This window comes from Panthera onca, chromosome A2, assembly GCF_046562875.1.
Source record: "Panthera onca isolate mPanOnc1 chromosome A2, mPanOnc1 haplotype 2, whole genome shotgun sequence".
NCBI lineage: Eukaryota > Metazoa > Chordata > Mammalia > Carnivora > Felidae > Panthera > Panthera onca.
The window spans coordinates 75,103,199-75,130,428 of record NC_138340.1 but is presented as its reverse complement, the minus strand read 5'-3'; the positions used below and the strand labels follow the sequence as shown (position 1 = coordinate 75,130,428).

Here is a 27,230-nt window from a genome sequence, read left to right as displayed (position 1 = left end):
GGCGAACACGATTTTAGTTTCCCTTTACTAAAATGGACTCTCTTTTGTCGTGTTATACTCGCGGAAGGCATACCTATTTCAACATATCGACTCGGTAAGTCCCTCATTTCGCTGGCATGCCGCTCCTTCACTGAGCAGATCTAGAAAAGAAATTCACAGGTTCTTTCATTCATTGCATGGAAAAGACGTAGCATGTCATTCACTACAGGACACTTTCGTTAAACTGGCCGTGTAGCACGGAGATGGAACGCACACAATCGACTTCACTGATAGAAATTAATTTCAATGACATATAGCAACCATTCCTTAGGTTCTACAACATTAGTAAATGTAAAGTCTTATTCAAGGGCAATGAAAGAAGAGAAACTGTAATATCGTTTTAAAACGTTTCCAATGACCCATTCTCAGCAACTCTACTTAGGGACTACTTTTTTTTAATTTTTTTTTTTTTACGTTTATTTTTGAGAGAGAGAGAGACAGGGGAGGGGCAGAGAGAGAGAGGGAGACCCAGAATCTGAAGCAGGCTCCAGGCTCTGAGCTGTCAGCACAGACCCCGACGCAGGGCCTGAACTCACAAACCGTGGGATCATGACCTGAGTCGAAGTCAGACACTTAACCGACTGGGTCACCCAGACGCCCCAGGGACTATTTCTACCATCGTCCAAATAAAGTTCTGCCCAACGGTGAATCTGGGCAACATCTGCGTTAGGGCTGTGTTTCTGATTATATATTAGTCATTTATTTCACTGTTGCTAAATTATACTTTGTATAAGTGGCATCATGCTCTTCTTCTCTCGAGTGGCTTTTTATTTTTTATCTTTCCTCTCAGGTGTTTTAAAATCAATGTATTACGTACTTTAAATCAGGGTTGGCAAACTACAGCCTGTCTTTGACTTGTCTTTTTATGATCTGTAAGTTAAGAATAGTTCTCACATTTTGAAAGGCTAGAAAGGAAGGAAGGAAGGCAGGAGGAGAAAAATATTCAGCAGAAACAGTATGGAAGCCCACAAAACCTAAAGCACCTGCTACCCCCTACAGAAAAAGTCTGCCAACCTCTATTTTATTTTTTATTTATTAAAAAAAATTTTTTTTTAATGTTTATTTATTTCTGAGACAGAGAGAGACAGAGCATGAGTGGGGAAGGGGCAGAGAAAGTGGGAGACACAGAATCAGAATCGGGCTCCAGGCTCCGAGCTGTCGGCACAGAGCCCGACGCAGGGCTCGAACCCACGAACCGTGAGATCATGACCTGAGCTCAGACGCTCAACCGACTGAGCCACCCAGGCGCCCCTGCCAACCTCTGTTTTAAGTTACATGTAGGGGCACTTGGGTGGTTCAGTAGGTTAAGCACGTGACTCTAGATTTCAGCTCAGGTCATGATCTCACAGTTTGTGAGTTCAAGCCCCGTGTCGGGCTCCGAGCTGACAGAGTGGAGCCTGCTTGGGATTCTCTCACCCTCTCTCTTGGCCCCTCGCCCACTCGCAGTTTCTCTCCCAAAATAAACAAACTTAAAAAAAACATTAAAAAATCAAATCTATGTATACAGTTTGGATATATACATGCGTGTGTAGCAGTTTTGTTTTTTTTTTTAAGTTTATTTATTTTTGAGAGAGAGAGCAAGCAAGCAAGCAAAAGGCAGTGGGGTGAGGGGCAGGAGACAGGGAGAGAGAGAATCCCAAGCTAACAGTGCAAAGCCCGACGTGGGGCTTGAACCCACGAACTGTGAGATCATGACGTGAGCCGAAATCAACGAGTTGGATGCCTAACCGACTGAGCCACCCAAGCACCCTTTTGCTGTATTTTCTGAAATGAATATATTCTATTTTGTAATATGACAACAAAAATTTACATAAGTTCTGCTATCAAGGTAAGACAGCCTAAAGTTAAATGCTGACTATACACAACTTTCATCAGTTTTTTCCTTTTTCTTCAGATAGCTATAAAAGAACACAATAAATACTGTTACCTTAATTTTAGCTACAAAATAGAAAATTCTAAAATATAAAAAAACCCAAAGAGAAAAAACAAATATTATTCATTGTTCTGATACAAAGTGAACACATTAACAATCTTTTTTTTTTTTTGGAAACTACTTTTATTAACCTAACAATTTGATATATTATTTGCATATTCTTCCACAATTCTTTATAGTATTTCACTGTATGAGTGTACTGGAATTTTCCTACTCGATCCCCTCTTAGACATTTGGTTTTCGCTTCTATGTAACCCAAAGGCAAGCAACAGCATGATACAATCCACATACTTGGATATAAAACTTTTGGATTTTTGTTTCTACAGGATAAATTCCTAGAAGTAGAACCAACAGATCAAGGGGGATGTGAACTAGTAGAAGGTTTCGTATGTTATGCACACATGTCTAAGCTGCTGTGCAGCGATGCAGTGACCACACGACAGTCCTCGCTCCAAGGCAGGACTCGATCCGGCCCAAGGCTGTGGAGGCAGAAGCATTTGCTTGGAAGTGACTGGAAATATTCTCCCTTGATTGCTTTCTGTTGCCTGTCCATCTCAGACAATGCCCTGTCCACTTCCCCAGTCTTCCCTAATTTCCCCCTCCTTTTGTTAGACTTTCGGTCAGACACATTAGCTATTCTTCCGTCCACACTTACAAGGGCATCTACCCGATTATCTAGCAGGCATGCCCCACAGTGCCAAACGGATGCTGTGCTGATTTTTAACGTGCTGATAAAAGAACATGAGTAGTATCTCAAATGGTGTGAGGTAGAATCATAGAAAGCAACCCATAAATAATACTACCTAACACTTTGAGCAACTAGAGGGCACCAGTCCTAAGTTAAGAGTTTTGAGAGGGGCGCCTGGGTGGCTCAGTCGGTTACGCGTCTAACTCTTGATCTCACAGTTCGTGAGTTAGAGCCCCACGTCGGGCTCTGTGCTCTCTGCTTGGAATACTCTCTCCCTCTCTCTCTGCCCCTACCCCACTCAAGCTTTCTTTAAGTTTAAAACAAACTTAAAAACAAAACAAAACAAAAAAACGACAAGAGTTTTGAGAGGGGCACCTGGGTGGCTCAGTCAGTTAAGTGACTGACTCTCAATTTTAGCACAGGTCATGAACTTACAGTTTCTGGGATCGAGCCCTGCATTGGGCTCTGTGCTCTCCGCGCGAAGCCTGCTTGGGATTCTCTCTGCCTCTCTCTCTTGCCCTTCCCCTGCTCAAAATAAAGAACTTTTTTTTTTAATTAAAAAAAAAAGACTTCTGAGAAACAGACATAGCTTTTTTTCTTAGGAAGATTATGGTGCAGTAGGGGAAGACAAATGAGGGATTTTACTCAAGCGGGAAGGGAAAAGTACAGAAATACAGAGCAGGGGCATCTACCGACCGGCTGGAGGAAAGCTTCTCGGAAAAAGTGAACTCACGCCAAGGCCGGACTGTTTCTCTGGCCATGCTACCGCCCCTCTGAAGACCAGGACGCAGGGAGGTACTGGAGGCTGGGCTCCCCTCTTCCCTCCTCAGGCGTGTGTGGCCTGAGCTCCAGCCTGGCACCTGCCTCACGTCGGCGAGGACTGAGTGCTAAGCTCATGTCCCGCATAAGAGCAAATCAATAACCTCAAGAGCCTTTACACTGACAGGAAGGTTCTCACCCACGAACGCTAATTTGCTTCATCCAACTGCCTTGTCCACTTGCGTGTCTAACAGGCGTCTCAAGTGGACACACAAAATCTACTCCTGCCTTCCCCGCTAAGCGTGTTCCACGGGCAGCCTTTCCCAGGTCAGTAAAAGGGAGCTTTATCTCCCGGTTTCCCAGCTTAAAAGGGTCACCGCTGAGCTCTGGCTTTTTCTTACTTCCCACACAGAACCACTAATAGTACAGAGTCTGTGCTCAAAACACATCCAGAATCCACTCCCTCCCCACCGGCTCCACGAGGCTGACCCAAGACACCGTAACTTCCACCGAGGCTCCTCAGGAGCCCCCCGCCCCACCTCCCCTCTTCACTGCCCCTTTGCTGCCTGGCTCCACGTGGCAGAGTGACCCTTTCAAAATCCAAGTTGGATCATTTAACTAACTCCATGGCTCAAAACCGCTGTGCTGGCTTCTCGCCTCAAATTAAAAGCCAAAGACTGCACAGAGGCCTGTGAGGCCCAACACGATCTGCCCCTTCACCACGCACCCCCCTCCCTCCCATCTCTTCCCCTCTCCTCCACACCTGCTCCATCCACTCTGGCGATGGCGGCTTTATTTTCCACAAAGATACGCCAGTCACACTCTTCCTCAAGGGTGCTGCCCCTGCCGACACCCCCCTCCCACGGCTGCACGGCCTCCTCCCTCCAGATCTCTGACAAAGGACACGTTGATTATGCCAGAGGTCTTCCCTGGACCGCTCTATGTTACGTGGCACACACCCCCAACCCCTCCCCCCATTTCCCTAACTACTCCCCTCGCTATCTTACCGCCATCCACATGCTGTGTTCACTTGCCACTTGAAGATGGCTTCCCTCACTAGAACGAAAAGCTGCCCAGGAGAGGATCCATCTATTTACATATCTGCAGCGCCAGAATACCGCCTGGCACATCGCAGGAACTCGGTAAGTATTTGCTGCGCGAATGAAGGAATGAATGGTTGGCACTAACTGCAGGCCCTGCTACGCCGTGTGCTTGTCTCTCCCCAACAAAACTGTTCTCTGGGAGGAAAGGCTATGTCCTGTCTTGTCTTCCCTCAGCGGAATGCAGTGGGATTCTCGACTGAGAAGAACCGCCCAAAATGTTACTAAGAGGAATCCCCGATAATAAGAAACACTTGATGGGAAAAATGACGTTGGATCCTCATTTGGGTGTGGCCAGAGTGTGCCCGTTCCCAAGGCTACTCTACCGGACAAACTTAGCGGTTTGAAATCACAGAAATGTTTCCTTTCAAACTTCTGAAGGCCGGAAGTCTAAAACCAGTTTCACTGGGCCAAAATCAAGGTGTCCACAGGGCCGCACCCCCCGCAGAGGCTCTAGAGGAGAATCTATCTGCCACATGCCTCCTCCGGCTTCTGGTGGCTGTGTGTGTCCCTCCAGCCCTGCCTCCCCACTCACACTGCCTTCCCTCTTTCTGTGGTGCCGCTCCGTCTTTAAGAATACCTGTGACTAGGGTGCTTGGGTGGCTCAGCTGGTTAAGCATCCGACTTCGGCTCAGATGATGATCTCACGGTTCGTGGGTACGGGCCCCACCTTGGGCTCTGTGCTGCCAGCTCAGAGCCTGGAGCCTGTTTCACATTCTGTGTCTCCTTCTCTCTCTGCCCCTCCCCCAACTTGTGTTCTGTCTCTCTCTCTCTCTCTCTTTCTCAAAAGTAAACATTTAAAAAAATTTTTTTTTAAATTAAAAAAGCAAATACCTGTGACTGCACTTAGGGTCAACCCAGATAATGCAGATAATCTTCCCATCTCAAGATCCTTAATTAATCATATTTCGTGCCATACAGAGAAACATTTATGGGTTGCAGGATTAGGACATGCTACCTTTGTGGGCCACCATTCAGCTTAAGGAAGAAAGCATTGCTGGTAGCAATCGGTAAACTTCTCACGTGTCCCTACAAGCTCATTTGCCTGGTCTCTCACCAAAAGAAAATCACAACTTTAAGCAACAACAAAAAGCCACTTGGTCCATTGAAGGCATTTAAAAAATATCCAGAACAGAAGCTTACTGGATGAGTAACCACACTATGCGGGAAGACTAGAAAATCACTTTTTACTTCTTTTATCCTGGACTACTGCACACAATTTCTCTGCTGCTATCCTAAATGTGAATCAGGCTATGTTCGCTTCATATATGGAAACAATTAAGAAAGAAAGGAGGACTTGAATCACACCGACATAAGGGCCAGGAGGACTTTACCTCAAGTTAACAATGATTGTTTTCACAGTAAGAAGCACCGAGTTAACAATTTTCGTGCTTTCCTTTTCCAGAGAAGAGTACATTCTTTGTTTCTGAGAGAGTGAGAGGACGTGCACATGTGTGTGCGAGCAGGGGCAGAGAGAGAGGATCCCAAGCAGGCTCCAGGCTGGGCTCAGTGTGGAGCCCAGAGCAGGGCTTAATCTCACAAACCATGAGACCGTGACCCGAGCCAAAATCAAGGGTTGGGTGCTTCACTGACTGAGCCACCCAGGCGCCCCAGAGAAGGGTGCATTTAAAATAAACATATCTCTTTCGTGACTTTTCTAGAATTTTCTGGCACGATAATGACAACTGACGCTTATGCAGCACTTACAGTATGTCAGATGCTATGCTAAGCTCCTTGTACACATTACCTCATTTAATCCTCCCCCAAACTCAGGACCGGAGCACAGTCAGCACTCCCATTTATGGATGAGGAGAGTCAGGCTGCGGCTCACGCAGGAAGTGCGTGGAGAAGGTGGAATCGATCTCACATCTGTCCGGCTCTAAAGCCTGAGCTCTGCCACCAGACTGCTGCTGGGATACTTTCTCGTACTATTTTTACCTTGGTCACTTTTCAGTTTATTTTGTTTAGATTAAGCTATAAGTTTTTAAAGGGAAGCCAACGACTTTGGGTTCTGAACTATCTAATACAAGACAAACACTGGTATGTAAAAACTAAATGTGAGTGAGCTCTGGGCCCACTTTTGTAGACTGGCTGTGTCTCTGTCACCCAGGCACAGTAAGGGCAGACACTTACTTGTGTTCCACCAAATGGGCCCAAATCTTATGAGTAAGAAGTCTGGGCCTCTGCTCCATCCAGCTAGGACCAAGCAAGCAGGATGATTTAGATGTAACATTCTTTTTCCACCATTAACTCTAACTAAGAGGAGAAGCTAAGGGAAATGGAAAAAACACAAAAGAATGGAAAATCCAGAAACCACTGAAACCGACCACATGTTCCGTAAAGAGCTAAGGCCAACTGGGCAATGGAAAATCTAAAGATCATAAATGAAGGCACCATTACGAACAATGCTCCCCATCTGTTTTGCAGGGCATGGAAAAGACGGAATGTATCTCCAAACTTACACATATGAAGAGAATTGAGCGTTAAATGAGTATCACAGGACAATAACAAGCAGGGGGAAACATTTTGGCTGTGGGAAGAAATTCAAGAACTCCTATTCCTTGGGCACCTGGGTGGCTCGGTTCAGTGTCCAAGTTCGGTTCAGGTCATGATTTCATGGTTCGTGGGTTCGAGCCCTGCCATCAGGCTCTGTGCTGACGGCTTGGAGCCTGGGGCCTGCTTTGGATTCTGTGTCTCCCTCTCTCTCTGCCCCTCCCCGGCTCACGCTCTGTCTCTCTCTCTCTCCTTCAAAAATAAATAAACATTAAAAAAAAAAAAAAAAATTTTTTTTAAAAAGTTCTTTTAAAAAAAAAAAAAAAAAAGAACTCCTGTTCCTTTGGACCACCCTCAGCGGATCTGTAACAACACAGACTTATTAGAAAGGCAAGCAAAACCACCTTGACTGAAGTCCCCCAGCCGATAATCAGCGTCACGCTGTCCTTCCAACAGAGGCTACAGGGATACATATCCGGGCGAAGACTTATGTCATCCCGGGGCACGTTGGTGATTCTCTGCTTTGAGGTGACGTCAAAAATCTTCACACCCTGGAAAATACAACAGCGTTAGGCATCCTCCACTTGGGAGAAGGAAAGGAAAGGAAAATTTAATAAAGCCACTGCCACACGCCACCCGTAACTGGCACCGCAAAATATTGACAGTGTTGATTGAGCACTGCTGGGAGCCACACTCCTCGTCCACGCAAACCCCAGGAGAGCCCACAACAAAAGAAAACCTCTCCCCTTCTTTCTGGACAGAAGAGATTCTATTAGCAGATGGCTTCAGTGGCTCAAACACAAGGGTGAGATGCACAGATATCAAGCACTGCATTTCCAAAATGACAGACAAGTAACATTTCTAATTGTATTGTTCTGCTACAAAAATGGAAGTTGTTTTTTTTTTAGAAAAGCTTTAAATCTGAAAAACCACTGTGTATAAGGAAAACTGCACCTGACATTTTAAAGCACTCAAATGGGAACATCAAGCAAGCAGCTAACTACAGCTAAACCGGGGGGGAGGCTGGGTGGCTCAGTCAGTTAAGCGTCTGACTCTTGATTTCGGCTCAGATCATGATCTCATGGGTTGTGAGATCGAGCCCTATGTCTGTCACTGCACCAACATCATGGAGCCTATTTGGGATTCTCTCTCCCTCCTCTCTCTGCCCCTCCCCTGCTCATGTTCTAGCTCTCTCAAAGTAAATAAACAAATATCTAAAAAAAAAAAAAATTAAAAAACAAACAAACAGGTTTCTTTACCTTTATAATGACTCAGGAGAAATTTAAGAAAAGTCCTGAATAGCAAAGTAGATTCTGGGAGAACTGTACCATTGAAAACTGAATAGAACCAATTTATTAAGTTAAACCCTGGAATTCGAAAAGATAGGCCAGATGTCGAAAGCTAATTTTTAAACTTTCTACTTGCCCTAACTCATATTGAGTAAACTTTAAATAGGGCGTAACACCAAAAATTATAATCCACTTTTTAAAAGGCAGGCCTGATTTCTGCCTGTGATTATACTGGGAGGAAAATGAAATCAGCAATATCCTGTACTTGTTTCATAGCAACTGTTCCTTGCCCTTGGCTAATAGGCAAATGGTGTTTTCAACACCGCATTCCCAACACAGCCCTTCAATTATTAAGACGCCTTTTCATTTTCTTGGCTATTCACCATGCCTCGCGTTTCTTATTCCAAAGTCAAGTCCAGAATATGCTAAGAATCACTCTATTATGAAAGCCTAGAGCAATCTAGTGTCTTTAACCTTCCAGGTAGGATGGCAGTTGCCATTTTAGGTCTTAGAAAAGACCATGGCAGCAGAGGCATCTTTTTTCTTGGTCACAGCCCTCCTAATGTGGCTACTCTTCTGGCTTTGAAGAAGGATCTGGAAGATGAAGGTGTGCTTTTACCATATTATTGGCCCAAGCGATCAGATGGCCTCTCCACTTCACGCTCCGTATGTTCCCTTCCCCTTCGTGCAGAACACACGACTTCCATCTGCTCATCCAAGATCGTTCAAACAGCAGCAGCTATGGACAAATACAAAAACAGACTTTTAGAAACCAAGAAACATGGGGCGCCTGGGTGGCTCAGCTGCTTACGCTTCCAACTTCGGTTCAGGTCATGATCTCATGGTCCGTGGGTTCGAACCCCGCATGGGGCTCTGTGCTGACAACTCAGAGCCTGGAGCTGCTCCAGGTTCTGTGTCTCCCTCTCTCTGTGCCCCTCCCCCGCTCACACCTTGTCTCCTGCTCTTTCTAAAAGAAATAAACATTTAAAAAGAAAAAGAAAGAAAGAAACCGAGACACATATACAAGATTTCTTTACTGGCTTCTTGTTGACAGTTTGCTTTGCCTGTCCACGGAATGTTGAAGTTACTACGAAGTTACGCCACTAGATGGCAGCAAAATACCAAAATTCATGGAGAAAAACCCATTAGTCAGTCAAAAGATTTGTGTCACAGAAAGTTCTTCAAATATTGGCCAGAAATTAATTTATTTTGTAACTTGGGAAATCAAAACCTCATAATTTTTTCCTTGAAAGTAAGATATTAGTCACGGCTTAAACTGCAATCGTCAGAAGCAGCCTGTTTTTCATTTCACCCAAGAAAAAGAATTTAATAATGATGTTTGAACAGCAATTCATGTTATAAAATAAGACAAACTTGCTTTAGGATTAAACTTCTTTAAAAAGGTCATAGTTATCCAGGGTCTTTATTTTAAAGGGAAGAATCTATTTAAAAAAAAAAAAAAAAGAAAAGAAAAGAAAAGAAATCTGCTTGTGTGGGGATGGGAAGTTCCTGGCTGGCTCAGTCAGGCGAACACGCAACTCTTAACCTTGGGGTTCCAAGTTCGAGTCCCACCTTGGGTATAGAGACTGCTTAAAAATAACATCTTTAAAAAAAATCTGCTGGATAAATTTTATTGCCAAATATAACTGGGTAAAACCTCTAAGACTGGTAAAGACGTAGTTCTAGTAATTCAAGCATTATTAAGGGCTACAATACTTTTTCCTTGATGTATCCAGTTTAAATCCCTTAAGACATTTACACAATATAACTTAATGTAAAATTTATATAATACATAATTGACAACATATAACTTCTGACATGAAATCCTGACGTAGATGTTTACCTTTTAAAAGAAATGCTGATGACAGATTCCATCACAGAAGTTTAAAAATTTCTTTCGAGTAATTTTCTGTTTACCTTAGTGTATTCTGTGTCCCTTCCCACCCTTAAGAAGGAGGAAAATAGGAAACAGGAGAAAGAGAGTAAGTTCACATTTCATTTATATTTGTTACATACCTTTCTCAATAGGCTCCTATACTCAGAAGGGGCACACAAACACACACCCCAAAACCTTAAAATCAGATAAGCGTCCATCTTCACAAACGTGCCAAGAACGGTCTCTTTAAAAAGACATAAATGTCTGAAGTTCTCTATTACCCATGCAAAAGAAAGGTGGCCTCGCACGGTCCACAGTGGAGACTGGAGGTAGGGCTTTTACTGACCACATGGGGTCTAATATTCCCATCAGATAGATACGAAAAGCCTCCCCTAGGCTCCCAAAGATCTTCTCACCCATCCCGTCCTCTCCCAGTCCATGATCTAAGTAAGAAACCCCATCACCATGCCTCTCTGCTCCCAGTTAAAGACCCTGAGATCTGTCCTCTGTGATTCTGCCTCTTCCTCGGCCAGGATGTAAAAAAGAGCCGAGGAGGTCACTCGATGTGTTCAGGACTTTGTGACAGGGTTAAGTCTGGAATCTGAGAAAGGAGAAAGCCTGATCACATAGCTCCTGCTACACAGTCTGCTAAACACAGGCAGCTACGAACCATCATGTTAAACATGAGGAACTGAGATCACAATGCCTACCTTCCGTCTGTGGCCTGGTTCAGATGGAGGGGATTTTAAGCAGCGGGCTGAGCCCGGGGAGTACCCCATAACCACCTGCTGGAAGGAATGGCTGGCTGGATGACAAGGAGGAAAGTGGGGTGCAGGCGGCATCACAATGCTCTCCCTCCAATCTCACCCAGAAGTGACCGACGTGGCACGAAAGGGGGACAATCTGCACCTGTGCTAGGAAAACTCAACATGCCCCAAACTTTAAATTAAGATTTCTGTAAGTATGACAGAAATTAAACCCCGGTGAAGGCCAGGATTTATCCCATTTCAAGAAAAAGCCCACCTGGGAAGCTGCTGGTAGGAGAGATACCAGCACACTCAGTGTATTGGGGTTGGGGGGACGGGGGTCACGGGGAAAATCTCACGCAGGGACACACAGGTCGCAGTTGACATTGGCAGTGGAACACAAGCAGCCACTCCTGCTGTCATCTGGGGACACAGCTGGGAAGAAGACAGCGATGCTGGTGACGGGGTGGGTGCCCACCCACGGCGGCGGGGCCATACGACAGGCGGGAACCACCTGCACAAACTTCAAGCTGCCTCAGTGAATACGAAGAGCAGGCTCTTAACGCATACGCCACTTCCCTGCTGCACCAATAATTACACCCTTTGGTAGCCACTTGCCCGACAGACAATCGGGTTCCAGTCCAGGCAGACAGGAAACCATAAAACTTCCTTCTCCTGCCACGTCCAGATTCAGACCAATTCTCGCAAAATCTAAGACGTTCACAGCGACTTCAACTGTGAACACTGGGTATAGACTTCTCCCAGTAACTATGGACGAGAAAAAACCCAACAAGATGGACAAATTCAGTACTCCAGGAAAGCAACAGGATTTGTCTAGGGAATAGGGGAAATGTCCCACTCCTGACTCCACACGAATGAGACTTTCCACCAGACAGACCAGGGCTTGAGAAGTAATTCTTCTTCTTCTCGGGTGACAACAAAATTGAGCAAATGAACACCCGAGGATAAGAAGAACAGAACGAAGTGGAAATAAAAAAAATAAATGCTCAATACCCTCGAGTAAGGGAGGAAATCAAACGGCGACCAGGGCACTCTGGAAACGAGAATACAACTACTGTGCTGTGAACCTGAACTTTAGGGGATGCTAAGTTGTAAGCAAGGGAAAGTCCATAGCTCTACAAGTCAGTCATTTGCACATCAGCAAAAACAGATGTGCACGCGCTAGGTCAATGACAAAAGCAGAAATATTTTACTAGCAGATATAATAGGGGAAGCCACCTAAATGTAAAGATACATTAAGTTCCTGGATAAGAAGACTCAAAATCCTCCCTGAAGAGCTTAAGCCTTACTAGTTAATCTGCGATTTTCATGGAAGCACAAAGAAACCCCCAAAGGAATGATTTCTAGAACTTCCAAAATGCTATCAATTCATTTGAAGATATGTGAGAATAATAGGAATTTTTTTTTTTTTTAAACTGGGCAACTTGTGGGTGGGAGAATGGGTGTTTTTATGGAATTCACACTCAAAACAGTATAGCAATGATCCTAGAACTGACAGACGAAGTAAAAAGAAAAGGAAGAACTGATAAAGATGAATCGAAACAAGGAGGTCAGACCCTGGGCGGGGGCCGGGTGCGCACATATGCACAGGGAACAGGGCGCCCTCAAACTACCCCGTGGTCATCTCACCCTGTTTCTGGAGGGTCCCTTAGCACTGGGGATTCAAAGCTTTAAAAAGGACCCCAAGAAGTTCATGCCTAGAAATTTCTGCTAAAAAGTGATCAGACAAGCGAATAAAGAAGTATGTCTAGTTCTTTGTAACAGCTAGAAATGCACTAACAACTGGGAAATGTTGGAGTAAATGTGGTGAAGCTAGATCACCAAAAAGTGTGTGTCCAGTTTTAAGTGATTTTATCGATGTACGCTTATTAATGTAAAAGGATGTTCAGGGCCGCCCATTAAATAAAAAAGCAGATTGCAAAACAGTATTAAACATGATGGCCCTTAAATACAAAATGAACGTGTATCCGTATATTAAAACTTGAAGGATACAATACAAAGTAATCCTAATTAATTCTAGAAACAGGTGATAGGAGATTTATATTATTTTTATTATTCTGCATAGAACATGTGAATTAATTTTATGTTAATACATATGGGGATGAAAATCCATTCTCTTATTTTTATAATCGGGATGATTTCACAGGTAACAGTTGAAGCGAAACAGCATCAACAATTCACTGAAACTCAGAGAAGGAAGGAATTTGGAGTCACACTGAGTATGTAGTAGAATTAATTCACATGAAGTGTACCTACTTTTTCAATGAGGCATTAACTTTAGGAAACTGTTCATGAGATCTCGTTGCAATTCCAACCAAGATCCAAACTCACTCCAGCGGAGCCCTCTGTTGCTGGTGGGTGTGTTTTGGCTTCTGGCAGGAAGCTGAGGCCTGCGGACAGGGGCCTTCCTTTGTCTCCTGCTCTAGCTCCAAGGCAAACCTCCAGCAGAGGGCAGGAAGGAAAGGAGAGAGGGGAGAATTCTGAATCCAGTTGGTCTCCAGGTTGAGTTGGAGTTTACGGAGTTCTAGTACGATAAACCTTGGGTACCCTGCTCTGACATGGGATCAAAGAAGCTTCTTTAATGATACTTTCATAGTGCAGATGGCACACGTCTGTGTTAACTGATGAGGGTTTCAAAAAAACAAACAAAAAGAAGGGTGGCGGGGGAGGCTAATATACTACCTACCTTCTGTAAAGGAAACACATTTTAACTCATTTGCATTACAGTTTTAGACACGATTTGTGTTCTTTTCTGATGTTCCTCAAATAGCTCAGTTTCAATCATTTTCTATTTTGTGGATGAAAAATAATAAATGATCTGTAAACAAATGGCCTTAAATATATATTAGAGAAGATCATCATTTAGGATTCTTTTTTTTTTAATTTTTTAAGTTTATTTATTTTGAAAGATACAGAGACAGTAGGAGTAGGGGAGGTACAGAGAGAGAGAGAGAGAGAGAGAGAGAGAGAGAGAGAGAGAGAGACGTAGGGAAGGAGGGAGGGAGGGAGGGAGGGAGAGAGAGAGAGAGAGAGAGAGAGACACGGAGGGAGGGAGGGAGGGAGAGAGGGAGGGAGGGAGAGAGAGAGAATAGATCCCAAGCAGGCTCTGCACTGTCAGCACAGAGCCCAATGCGGGGCTCGAACTCACAAAACCATGAGATATATCATGACCTGAGCCCAAACAGAGAGTCAGACGCTTAACCGACTGGGCCACCCAGGTGCCCCCTTAGGATTCTTTCATAAGTCCTCCTCATTTCTTGGTTCTGTATACATTTTAGGGTCAGGCTGGTTCTATCACAGATAACAAATACCATACTGTGTCTTGTTGGCTGGGATTTACATATTTACTTTTCATCTCCCCAGGGCACTGCAAATGCAGCAGGGAAGTGGCCACACATGCCCTGCGAGATGCACAGGGCAAAGTAAGTATTAGATAGCGAGCAGGCTTCCCGCGCCCTGCCAAGTTTGCCTGCCCTGTTGCCTATGCACACAATGTGTTTGCCGCAAGAGGAGGCTACCTACATCATCCCCCAAACCCTCCAGTTACTCAGCCCATCGTTAGTGATGTCCCTAAGCTGTTTTGGACACAATGGCATCTGCCCTAACTTCTCAAACCTAAAGGAAAGAACCCTGTGACCGACTGATACACAATGAATACAGCCTCGATGGAACAAGTACATCCCTTGAGGAAGGGCTCAGTTATCCTGACTCTGTGTCCTGCGCCTGACACGTCGGTCCTGTTCCCTTTGCTCAATGCCAAAAGACGGAATTTGTGCACCTCTGATCACAAATTTGGGAGGTACTTGTTTATGAAAGACAGCAAGCACGCAAGCGTGAGTCGGGGAGAGGGGTAGAGGGGGATTGGGGGGGGGAGAGAGAGAAAGAGGAGAGGGAGAGAGAATGAATGAATCCTGAGCAGGCTTCACGCTCGATGCAGAGCCCCGAGGCAGGGCTCAATCCCATGACCCTGGTGTCATGACCTGAGCTGAAATCAGGAGTCAGAAGTTCAACCAACTGGGCCACCCAGGCACCACTGGGAAGTACTTTTAAGGTTAGTCTTCCTCTTCAGTTCAGCTGACTGCAATTCCTTTATTTCAGGGATGCCACTTGGCTTCTCACTGGGTCGCAACAGTAAGGATCTGAAATGTGTCTGTGCCCTGCTAAGGCTCTCCCCATCACCGCCAGGCCCTCTTCTCCTGGTTGGCTAGCCCTGGCCTGCTTCTCTCCTCTGAGTTACCTCCCCTGGTCCTTGAAGCACTTATTTCTGCCTTCCATCTCCACTCTACTTTCTTCCTCACTCATGAGTCCTCATTTCCAATCCATACGTAGTATAAAACCTTAAATGGCAGCTAGTAATTTACGAAGCATTCCCATTACCGTACTTTGAAACTCTCCCAGTACAACTAGGCAGTACATGGGGATTTGATTTGGATTCTATAGGGTACAGGGTTTCATACAGGCCAGAAAAGGACCAGACTATCCACTCTCCATTTGCTTTTATAATCCTAATCTATGGGAATTTCAAGCAGAAACACACTGCCTGGCAGGAATGCCAAGGAAAGTTCTGCTTCCGTGATATAAGGAAAGACAAGCTACTTTTCTTACAAATATTCTACACTAATTTAACTACAGCAAAACTATCTGCCTGTATTTCACTGACATTTAATAAAATCCATTTCTTTCTTCTAGTCATAAAACTGCCTAGAGACCTACTGAGCATGAATGTTCTACAAAGCATTTTAGAGGGTGAGTCATCGAGTGAACTACCTTTAAAAGCAGCTGGTTAATTTATTTGGTTCATCTTCTGCATCCCATAATATTGAATTGTCATTAACACAATACTGAGAGCAATTTAAGCTCAATGGGAGCTAAGTACAAAGGAGAGGAAAAACTGTTTCCAAGAGGTCTCTTTTTTGTTGGAGAAAGTATTTTAGGGCTTTATTTCCCATAAATCCACATTCTGGCAGTCAGCACTCTCGGTACTTATATTTCAATAGGAGCCCTCACATCCTCAGCAATATACTTTATTCTCCTACGTTTTGTGCTGATAAATCTATCTAGTACTTTGTTACAGTACAGAGAGGTAAGGATGCACATCCTAGAATCTCCCACACACGGGGCGGGATTCCTATCGGGCTGTAATAAAGCCACCGATTCTGGCAACATAACACCCGTCATTACCCATCGCCCACTCTTCCCTGATGGAGGAAAAGGAGTGTGATTGGCCCCTTTTTAATCATCTTGTGATCTTTCAAGTATATAAATCACTTGACTCTTCAGGCTTCCTGAACACCAGCAGCAGTGCTTGCTTGGAGGCAGACGACGGTGCAGGGAAGAGTGGGCAGTGGGGGAAGCCCACGGGCAAGTCTTGGATGGCAGGTGCGTTCCTGCAGGAAAGACCAAGGCGCTTGGAGAAAACAGACTCCACAAAGATAAAATGCCCGATCACAGAGGGTGCTGGAGCTCGAGATAATAAAATTGAGGAATAAGGAAACAAAAGGAAAACTCAGCACGTTTAGGACATGCCAAATAAGACTGTCTCGGTAAAAATAGACAAAGGGCATAAGGATGGGCAGGACTTGTCACAGAAGGACTTAAAAATCCAAAGTTGGAAAAGATTAGGAATGAAATTCAAGAAAGCGGGGCGCCTGGGTGGCCAGTCAGTTGGGCATCCAACTTTGGCTCAAGTCATGATCTCACAGTTTGTGAGTTCGAGCCCTGCGTTGGGCTCTGTGCCGACAGCTCCACGCCTGGAGCCTGCTTTGGATTCTGTGTCTCCCTCTCTCTCTGCCCCTCCCCCACTCATGCTCTGTCTGTCTGTCTCTCTCAGAAATATATAAACGTTAAAAAATTTTAATTCAAGAAGGCAAGTGAGAAAAAATTAGTGACCACAGAAAAGACCTGGGATGGTGTTTGGCTGCTGACAACAGAGAGGAGTCTTGAATCTGGATGGAGGTGGGAGAGACCACCTCCTTCTGGCTTTGGCTCAGTACCAAAGTTTCAAACACACAGCTTTTCCCAAACACCATCAAGAAAGAACATAAAGCATGTGTGAAGACAAGGAGAATTTCCCGAATACAGTATTGCTTAAATTCAGTGGTTATTTTCTGGACGAGTTATAATCCCTCAATCTCCTTTCCCTAGAGGTAATTTAACATGTTTAAAAGAGGATAAATACAGGCCAAAACTGCTACCACAGAAAGTCTCAGGACACAGATTTTCAGAGCTTGCTTGATGGACCACTTGCTTTCAAGCAATGTCTGAGTAAATACGATGCCAGTGCAACACAGGTTCTGGGCAAGCCCCGTGAAGTTAACCAACCCTGTGAAAAGTGTGCAGACAAAACAACGTTCTGAAACTTAAGAAATACCATATCAAGACAAAATAACCGTCAATTTAGTGACCGAGAACTCCAAGCTATGGGTTCAATGAGAGAAAAAGAAGCAAAACACCAGAGGTACCACTTAGGGGCAGTTTCCTTTATATTAAAAAACTGGTGACGACAGACAGATATAGATCTGTGTATCCACCTCCCCATCTATATGGGTTCAGCAATCGACTGTGGCCAGCACGTGAGGTAGGCTCCTACGTAGACCAACAATCTTCAATTTCTGCCTATGCCGATGCACAACTGCAAGTATGATTTTAAAAGTGAACAAAGGATTTTTAAGCAATGTTACCACTTAAGTCTTCCATTATGAGTCCCATGGTGGTTCATGCCAAACGCCTCGGGTCTGTATTTCGGTTTGCGGCTGTCTGAGGATACATTTCCCAGGGCTGGGTTCAAGGTTGGACCCCGTCAACAGCAGAGGAAACACAAAAGTCATCCACTGGGTCATTAAACTTGAATTAATGGTCTGCGCGACGCACAAGAACCTCTGATGTTAACTATGCATAATCTCAATCACAGATGGCTGGAGGGAGAGCTTCGCGTGGTGCAGACAGGAAAAGGAAATACAAAACTGCCAAGCCTTGAGTAACAGAAAAAGTCACCCAAACACACACGTTCATGTATTTGAACAAGCACTTCACTCGATTCGAAGTAAAGCAAACAGGGAAGAAAAAAAATAAAGATCAGGAACACCATCGGAGAAGAAACCAAGTCAAATGAACTTGCCTTTAACAGAGCACGTTGGTCTGTCCTTGACAGCCTCCATGCACGTGGCAGAGTTGATGGTTTGAGGGCAGACTCACATCTGTGGAGAAGCCTGTATGTGTCCTCTTTTTACAGCCTTCAGTGTCTACTCTACAGTCTCATTATGACTCCTACATAATGCCTCCCTGGGAACAAGAATAATTATTCCGGATTTAGCCAAAGTTGGAGAAAAGGCTGCAGGCTATTCAGTAAGCAGCAATAATTTGTGCTCAAACTGACAATAAATATCAAATGGACAGTCTTCATTGTCCTGGCTTCTATGGTAATATTAAAAGCTGCCCCAAGCAAAGAATACAGTCAGACAAATCATAAAGGAAGATGTGTAAGTGGCCAGTAAATAAAAATGTTCAGAATCGCTAATAATACAAAGAAGTTACAAAAGAGGACAATGGACTATCTTTCTTTGTGTATCAAAACGGGTAAAGACAGTGTGGTGAAACAGGTAGGTACCAGCCGGTGTAAATGGTATGTTTTCTGGAATGCACTTTTACTTGCTGATATGCATCTGAAGCCTAAAAAATCATCATGACCTCTGACTCAGTAATTCCCATCTTGGGAATCAGTGCTAGGCAAAAATTAAAAAGCATAGCCGAAGTTCATGCCCAAAGATTTCTCACTTCATTACAGCACGATTTATGATGGCCAGAAACTGGATACAACCTAATGGTCCAAGAGTATGAGAATGGTTAAGAAAAATTAAACCTATTGATAGGATGGAATATTATATAACCATTAAAGAATGCTTGACTTAAGATTAGACTTCAACAATGTAGGGAATTTCATATGATTTGCCATGTTAAGTTAAAAAAAGATCCAAAATAGTAGAGATATGCATTTTTTTATTATTGCTTTTTTTAAAAAAATATTTATTCTTGAGAGAGAGAGAGAGAGAGAGAGAGAGAACGTGAGCAGTGGAGGGGCAGAGAGAGAGAGGAAGACACAGAATCTGAAGCAGGTTCCAAGGCTCTGAGCTGTCAGCACAGACCAACTTTGGGCTCAAACTCACAAAAGGTGAGATCATGATCTGAACCAAAGTCAGACACTTAACTGACTGAGCCACCCAGGTGCCCCTATTACTTTTTCTTATTATAAAAGTAATGACTATTTTCTTCAAAAAAAAAAAGCCAGAAAATGCCAATGAAGGCCAAAAAGAACATTTATAATCCTGCCCAGACATTGTTAATGTGAATATTACTAGTATTGCTAATAATTTCACATGTAGCTTTCCTACTGCTACAAAAAAAAAAAAAAAAGAATCAGAGTATACATATATTTTTGTAAAGTACCTCAATAGAAGCAATCTAGCAAACATTGGGCATTTTAATTTTGCAACAGAGAGAAAAGCTGACATCCGGAGCCAGCCAGGCACTCATGGCTGGGCCCCGCGCTCTCTGGGCGAACGGGAACAATCTCACAGAACACCAACATCAGATCAGGCCTTATAACCATGAAAGATCAGGACAAAACCACAACGACTCCATAACCATGTCTGAACACAGACAAAGTAGGAACATTTTCCAACCACATCAGTGATCAAACGTGTCCCTATCCTGGCTAAAATGAGACGCTGCTGCTTCTTTACCAGTTACATTTTTAGCCTTGATTCTTTCCTCCTCCTAGATAAGATTTATTAACATACCCAATGGGAGAATGACTCTTGCTTCCTGACAGCATCCAATCTAGAGCGAAGCCCAGATCCCCTCTCACCAACCCCAGCCCTAGAATTCCTTCTTTCTGACACCCTCTTCCTCACAACCCACAGTCGTACACTTGGTTCCTCTGCTTGCAGGGCACTGACACAGCTCAGACACTATTGTTAGACATTTCTTTTGCTCCAATTTTCACTGTTACAAACATCAAAGAATCGAGGCTGAAACCGAATTGGAAAACTGAAAGGAAACAAACAACAGGGGGAGAAAATACAAAGGCAAAGGAATGCAAAATTACCCCAAAATTACAGGGATACATACATACATATATACATACACATTCTTCCCACCCAAAAGACTTAGAATCCTCCTTTTCCTACAAAATCACCATTCTGATTCATGGTCTAATGGTTTAGCTGCTTTCCACCAACAGCGTTCCTCCTATCTACTTTTGGAAATGCCCCCACCATTCTTAAAATCCAGGACTGTGTATTCACAGCTCCTAACGTGGACCATGACACAAAGTTGTGCTCAAGAAGCACATTCAAATCAAACAGTCCTGTGAAATGACTATGATTTACTTTGTACTGGTGACACCGACCCGCAGTAGTTGCAGTTATGACCCCTTGCTTTAATAGCCTGATCTTAAAAAAAGAAAAAACAAACAAACAAACAAACAAAGTTAATGACAGTGTTTGTACAGCTATATACAGAAGGAGAGGGACGGACAGACAACACCTCTCAGTGTTAACAACAGTCAACTGGTATTAAACCCTAGGAGAAAATGAGCAATCTGAAGTAGGAAATTATTCTTACAGAATCATTAACTATTCAAAATACTTAAGAAAAGTCACAGCGCTCTCAACATGCAAAGGAAGATATTTTCAGCAAGAAGCAAAAGATGGTTTGATTGCTCCAGGAAGACAGATGGTAAGCTTCACATCCGAATTCAGGGGGAGGCTGCAAACAATATGGAAATATTACATTGGGAAAAGTGAGCTGAATTCATTGAAGAAAAAAGGCTTCTATTGTCAACAGGCTTTTGATGGCTATGAAACAAGAGAAATCGCTGAAGAAATTAAAATTGCCATGGATCCATCCCAAAGACTTTGGGAATGCTTCATGTTGACATCAAAAAAGCAATTAGTATTTGAGACAAACAAACTTGACTTTTTAAAGCACTGAAGAATGTCTATTTTGACACTGAACTGATTTCTCTTTTTAAGAACCGGATTTCTATTTGTGGCTTCAGCCAGTTCAGTACGTGAAGAAAAACCCACCCAAACACCTTTTGCAATATAGCTGTAACACAACTTGGTGTTACATACCTAAAAAATGTTTCTGAAGGTTATACTTGTGCTGTACTTCCTATTAATGGGTGGCTTTTAATCAATTTTGGTATTATTTAGGGCATGAAATGAATTTCTAGTAATGGAACCGCAATTTATACCCTAGTACTTGAAAAATGAAGGTATCTCTGTATAATGGATCCACCTGCAACCACCAGGATGTAACGTTTGCATATAGAGCCATCTGACCACCTGTGAAGGATCATCCTGGAGATCCACTGGACAGCAGGCCAAGCAGGATAACTGACAGTCTAATCCCTTCTGGCCCCAAGAACCCCTGCTCCAACCTGAGCAGAAGACAGGAAACACGGAAGGAACCACCTCTCCATTTCACCTGGAGTGTTTCCCTGGGCTGTCAGGATTCTAAAAAGATCTGCATTAGTACAAAAGGCTCCTCTACTGAATCCCCTTCCAGAAAGGAGTCAGAGTGCAATCTGGGGGAAAAAAAAAAAAAAAAAAAAAAAAGAATGCCATCTGAGTTTGCAGATCACTGTTGGAAACTTCCAGAAGTTAGCTGATGCTACCAACTCTGTCCTTCACGTAAAATCTGCCAGGAGCCTTCAGCCCTGAACAGGAAGTGCTTCTCCTCATTTCACCGCACACAGACCCTTTCTTCGTTTGCTGACTGACATTTTCTAGCTTACAAAGCAACCTGTCCCTGCGGCCAGGTCCCTTCATTCCACCCTGCCGCCACGCCAAACAGCTGACTATCTCGTTTCTAAAAATGAGCTCGGCTGCAAACAGCATCGTGAAAATTTAATAATTTGTCAAAGCGGCAGAACCAACTATTACGAAGTGTTATTTCAGAGTTCAAAGGTAAAGGTCACAGGAAGCTAAAATTTATCTGCTGACAGAGAAAGCTGAGCAATTAAAAAAAAACACCCAGGTAAGAGCTGCTTGGCAGACTTATTTCTAAACTAGAAACCTCATTGCTATGCTCACGTATTGGAATTTTGGCGACACAAGAGGTTACACTTAAAAAAGAAATCCACAGGTTCACAAGTTTGAAAGCTCTCTCCCAATGGCACTTTTAAGAGATGTGCTTTTTCTTCTCCCCCGCCTTTTTTTTTCCCAACATGGAAACAAAACAGAATTTAGAATAAGCTTTTTATGCTCATGTGTCAAGCAGCAGAGTCCATAAATCCAGCTATGGCATTCAACTACTGAGAAGTTACCTTGAAAACATAAAAATAAAAGTTTATGCCAGACAGAACTATCGCTTCCTCTTCCTAGTCCCTGGTGGATAAGGAACTATCTCTAAAGACCTCAAAAGCTAGAACCTTAAAAAGGAAATATCAACAAATGTGTCAAACTACAGCCTCAAGTTTTTTTCTGCTACATTGCTGTTCTGCAGGGCCGTCCTGAACTGCACGTTCTAATTACTTGAAGAAACGTTTTTACAGGAATCAAGATTTTTAATAAAATCAGAACTAAAATATTACATGAGAAGTGTCTTCATTATTCTTACCAATGTCTCATTGTAGGGCTTCCACTTACTTAATTTCACTTCTCGAGTCTCCGTCCCACGCTCACCACTGTTTACGGAAGGTCTCAGGTGATTCCAAGATTCCTTTAGCTGTCAGTCTAAGGAAGATCAGGGTTCTTAAGGGTTAAGAACGCCTTTCCTCCACACTCCACCTTCATCTGGCTAGAATAATTTCTTTTTTTTTTTTTTTTTTTTTTTTAATTTATTTTTAACGTTTATTTATTTTTGAGACAGAGAGAGAGAGACAGAGCATGAACGGGGGAGGGGCAGAGAGAGAGGGAGACACAGAATCGGAAGCAGGTTCCAGGCTCTGGGCCATCGGCCCAGAGCCCGACGCGGGGCTCGAACTCACGGACTGCGAGATCGTGACCTGAGCTGAAATCGGACGCTTAACCGACTGAGCTACCCAGGCGCCCCGAATAATTTCTCTTTTAAAGGTGGAAGGTCATAACCTCTCAGTTACATGATACTTGTCTTTACTCTCTTTTCTCTCTATAGGATCTGCTATGTGTTCTAAACGGAGAGGTCTCAATATCTACAATATATGATCACTGCAAGGTCATCACCATTTGCTCAGTGCTGGACTCTTCAAACTTGCTCTGCTTAGTTTATGGTGCTAGTTGAAACTGCACTTGGAAAGATCAGAGTTGCAACTGGGCCAATGTTGTCCTGTTTTTCTCATTTTTCAAAGGTATAAAATGCCATAACTTGATTAAAAAAAAAAAAAACAGATCCTTCTAAAAACTTGCCAACACTTTCAAAATGGAAATGATCATTTCATAGTAGTGCCCCCTTTTTTTTTTTAATTTTTTTTTACATTTGTTTATTTTTGAGAAACAGAGTGAGACAAAGCGTGAGTGGGGGAGGGGCAGAGAGAGAAAGAGACACAGAATCTGAAGCAGCTCTGAATAAGCGGTCAGCACAGAGCCTGATGCGGGGCTTGAACCCACTTACTGTGAGATCATGACCTGAGCCGAAGTCGGACGCTCAACCTACTGAGCCACCCAGGTGCCCCAATAGTGCCCCCTTTTTAATGTCACCTTCTCAAGGCCTTTTTCTTAGTTTTTAAAATCAAGGATATATTCTTTAATAAAATTAGAAATATTTCCTGAAATGTTTTCAACCTAATAAGTGTATTTTACAACAAAGCACACCAATGCCAAAACCATGCAGCATAAGGGATCTTAAAAATTGCATACCATGCACACAGAGGAGGAAATCCCTCTAGAGATTTCTGCAAACTGCACCAAAGTGGTGCACATTATGGAAATCCCTAGTTATTTAACTGTGTACAAAGATATCATTATAGTTTATTGAATAAACACTACTTTTTTACTGCTTAATACATATTTATATAAGAAACTTAAGGAATCCAGAGAAATCAGTCAATAGTGTGTATGTTACAAGTCCCTGAATGGAAGATACATTTACATAATAATGTTTAAGCCTCTAATATACATAGGAGAAATTATGATGGCTTTTTAAAGAGACAGAACTCAAAATCAAAATGTTTTAAGAGCAGCTAATTTGTTTATCATCTCATAAATAATCTCAGCAAAATTAGAGATTCTAAAACCTAAATTGGCACAAGGATAAATATACAGATTGATAAAACTCAGTCAAGAAATAAATTCTGGGGCACCTGGGTGGCGCAGTCGGTTAAGCGTCCGACTTCAGCCAGGTCACAATCTCGCGGTCCGTGAGTTCGAGCCCCGCGTCAGGCTCTGGGTTGATGGCTCTGAGCCTGGAGCCTGTTTCCGATTCTGTGTCTCCCTCTCTCTCTGCCCCTCCCCCGTTCATGCTCTGTCTCTCTCTGTCCCAAAAATAAATTAAAAAAAACGTTGAAAAAAAAAAAATTTAAGAAATAAATTCTAACATTTATGGTTAACTGATTTTTGACAGAGGCCAAGACAACGGCAACAGAATAACTTTTTCAACAAACGAGGCTGGGACTACTGGACATCCATTTATTCGCAAATAAATGAATTTGGACCCCTACCTCCTACCATACATACAATTAACTCAAATTCTAGACCTAAATTTAAGAGTTAGAACTATGAAACTCTTAGGAAAAAAAAAAACACAGGCATAAATCTTCATGACCTTGGATCAGGCAATAATTTCTTAGATACAACACCAAAAGCATAAGTGTCAAAAACAAACAAACAAACAAAGTGTGTGTGTGTTGGGGGGGGGGGGCGGCTAGTTAATGGAACTTCATAAAATCTAAACTTTGGTACCTCACAGGATGCCATCAGTAATGTGAAAAGACAGTTCATAGACTAGGAGAAAATATTTGCAAATCATATATCAAAATAAAGGACATGTATGAACAATACATAAAAATATTTTCTGCAAGTATACACAAAAACACATATCCCAATCAAAAAATGGGCAAAGAATCTAAAGAGAGAGTTCTCCAAAGAAGATATGCAAATGGACAAATAAGCACATGAAAACCATCAGTCATTAGGAAAATGGAAATCACAACAAAACAGTGACATACTACTTCACACCCAGTTGGCTAGAATCAAAAAGATAAAAGTGAATGTTGGTGAGAATGTGGAGAAACTGAAACCTTCATGTATTACTAATGAGAATGTAAAATGGTGCAGCCACTTTGGAAAAGTTGACAATCGAACTGTGCGCTTGAAACTGGTAATTTTATGGTATGCAAATTATATATCAATAAAGCTGTTAAAAACCTAAAACAAATTGATTAAATATCACTTACAATGGCATGTGTAATCATAGTATTCTTCACATCAAAATATAACATATACTTTTGTCAACCCCAATATACTGAGCCCTTGACACATTAACACTTTTAATTTAACACATTAACCATGATAGCCAAAGAGATGAACCAAACCCCTGATGTTCTTGCCTGCTCAGCATCTGGTAAATTCTAATTACACAGCCCATCACAGCCCAAATCACTCTATCTGCACTTGGAGGTTGGACTAGGGTGTCTGCAGGATGCTTACGTATCTACTCAAGGAGCTCTGGCCCAAACAGCCACAGTCACACTATCCTTCCTACAGATGCTAAGTAGAAGGATGAAGAGTATGTGATTGGCACAGTTCACCCAGGCATCCTGCAGGTTGGCAAAACACCCATGTAGCAAGACAACTGTGGCAGACTTGATGAGACCACAGGTATCCCTCACAGTATAAAAGCAACTATTAATTAAGCTTCACGAATAACCTGATCATTAAGTACACAAATTAACACAGAAAAATTCCACCTTCAGAGTTTGAGTCCTACAATTTGGACATCACCACTCCTATTATCTCTGATATGTTCTTTCATACCAAGACCTCCAAGAAATAGGAGACAAGTGTGAACTTCCTAACTCCTAAAATTGGAAACTGGAACACAAAATTGCATTCTACACTAGGAAAATACTCACGCCAAAGTGATTTATCAATTTTAAGTATCTGAGGGATTATTATTAAGAAGGCAGATGAAGCAGATTCTGCAGCCCCGGTCAAGCCTTCAGATGACAGGAGCCCCAGCCAAAATGCAGACTGAAGCCTAGGGAGAGAATCTGAGGCGGCACTACAGAAGTAAACCACTCTGATTTTTTCTGAACTGTGAGACAGTAAAAGTTTGTTGTTTTAAGCCACTTAAAAAACAAACACACAAAAGAATACTCAGCATTTTTTATCCCCACTGAGTTTTAAATACAAATGTGTGGGTTTAAATTATAGCTTAATGAATTTATGCTATATCTCACCTAAAAATTTTTAACTAGAGAAGTATTTCATAAAGAAATACTTTAATAGAGGAATTTTAAAGCTGCTCCTTCCTGAAGTCAGCAAAGACAAGTAAGATAGTTTTTTGTTTGTTTGTTTGTTTGCTTTGTTTTGTATTGTTCAGGAGTGAATCAGCTGCAGATCTAAGCTAAAGAATGTTAGATTAAATCCGTAATTCCCACCGGTTGATCCCATATTTTTATGTGAGGCTAATGAGGGTACAGCCTAAGGATAATGATGAACTGGAGAGGGCGGGAGCTGGCAAGCTGGCTGGCTCACAACCAGAAATCAGAGCTGGTGCAATGCCGGCTTCATGCGGTGGGATGGAATCGGGGATCTACGGGACCCGTCACTCGGCCACTATGATGAGCTAAAACCAGGGCTTGAGAAATGCTGGGTATGGACCAGGATGCTTTCCTGCCCTATCAGTCTAGGAAGCAGCAAAACCAGGGGAAAACAACAGACAACTACCATGAAACTCTCAAAAAACCTCTGGTGGCTGTGCCTCACGGTGCCATTCCGTAGGCGTGCACTACAACGGAAATAACTGCAAGACTACCTTATCATCACTGAGCTCGAAACTGCGTATGAAGTTAATATTCACTGTTTCAGTACGATGACAGTGTTTTGTTATAAAAATGGTTAAAAAATACCACTGGTTAATAAAAACCAGAAGATGATTAACTTGATTTGTTCCATAAGCAGAAAGATTCTTTAATTTTAGAATTTACTATGTCTGTAAACAAACATGTAAACATATACAAGGATTATTTCACTCCCTTATTTTTATTTTTTTTAAATTTTTTTTTTTCAACGTTTTTTTATTTTTATTTTTGGGACAGAGAGAGACAGAGCACGAACGGGGGAGGGGCAGAGAGAGAGGGAGAC

The 27,230-nt window shown here is 42.8% G+C and overlaps 1 protein-coding gene across 2 annotated transcripts in view; it reads right to left on the bottom strand.

Moving 5' to 3' along the window:
- VPS41 (VPS41 subunit of HOPS complex) overlaps nucleotides 1–27,230 on the bottom strand; it is a 186,997-nt gene that overhangs the window by 70,887 nt on the left and 88,880 nt on the right. The window contains exons 1-4 of one of the 2 annotated variants that reach the window (XM_060632221.3): nucleotides 13,201–13,321; nucleotides 8,921–9,040; nucleotides 7,417–7,563; nucleotides 74–140 (exon numbers count right to left, since the gene is read on the bottom strand). In XM_060632221.3, the coding sequence (XP_060488204.1) occupies nucleotides 74–140; nucleotides 7,417–7,563; nucleotides 8,921–9,016 (310 nt within the window). In that variant the 5' untranslated portion in view covers nucleotides 9,017–9,040; nucleotides 13,201–13,321. Of the gene's footprint in view, nucleotides 1–73; nucleotides 141–7,416; nucleotides 7,564–8,920; nucleotides 9,041–13,200; nucleotides 13,322–27,230 lie in introns of those variants that run through there. The other variant, XM_060632220.2, reaches the window with a different exon arrangement.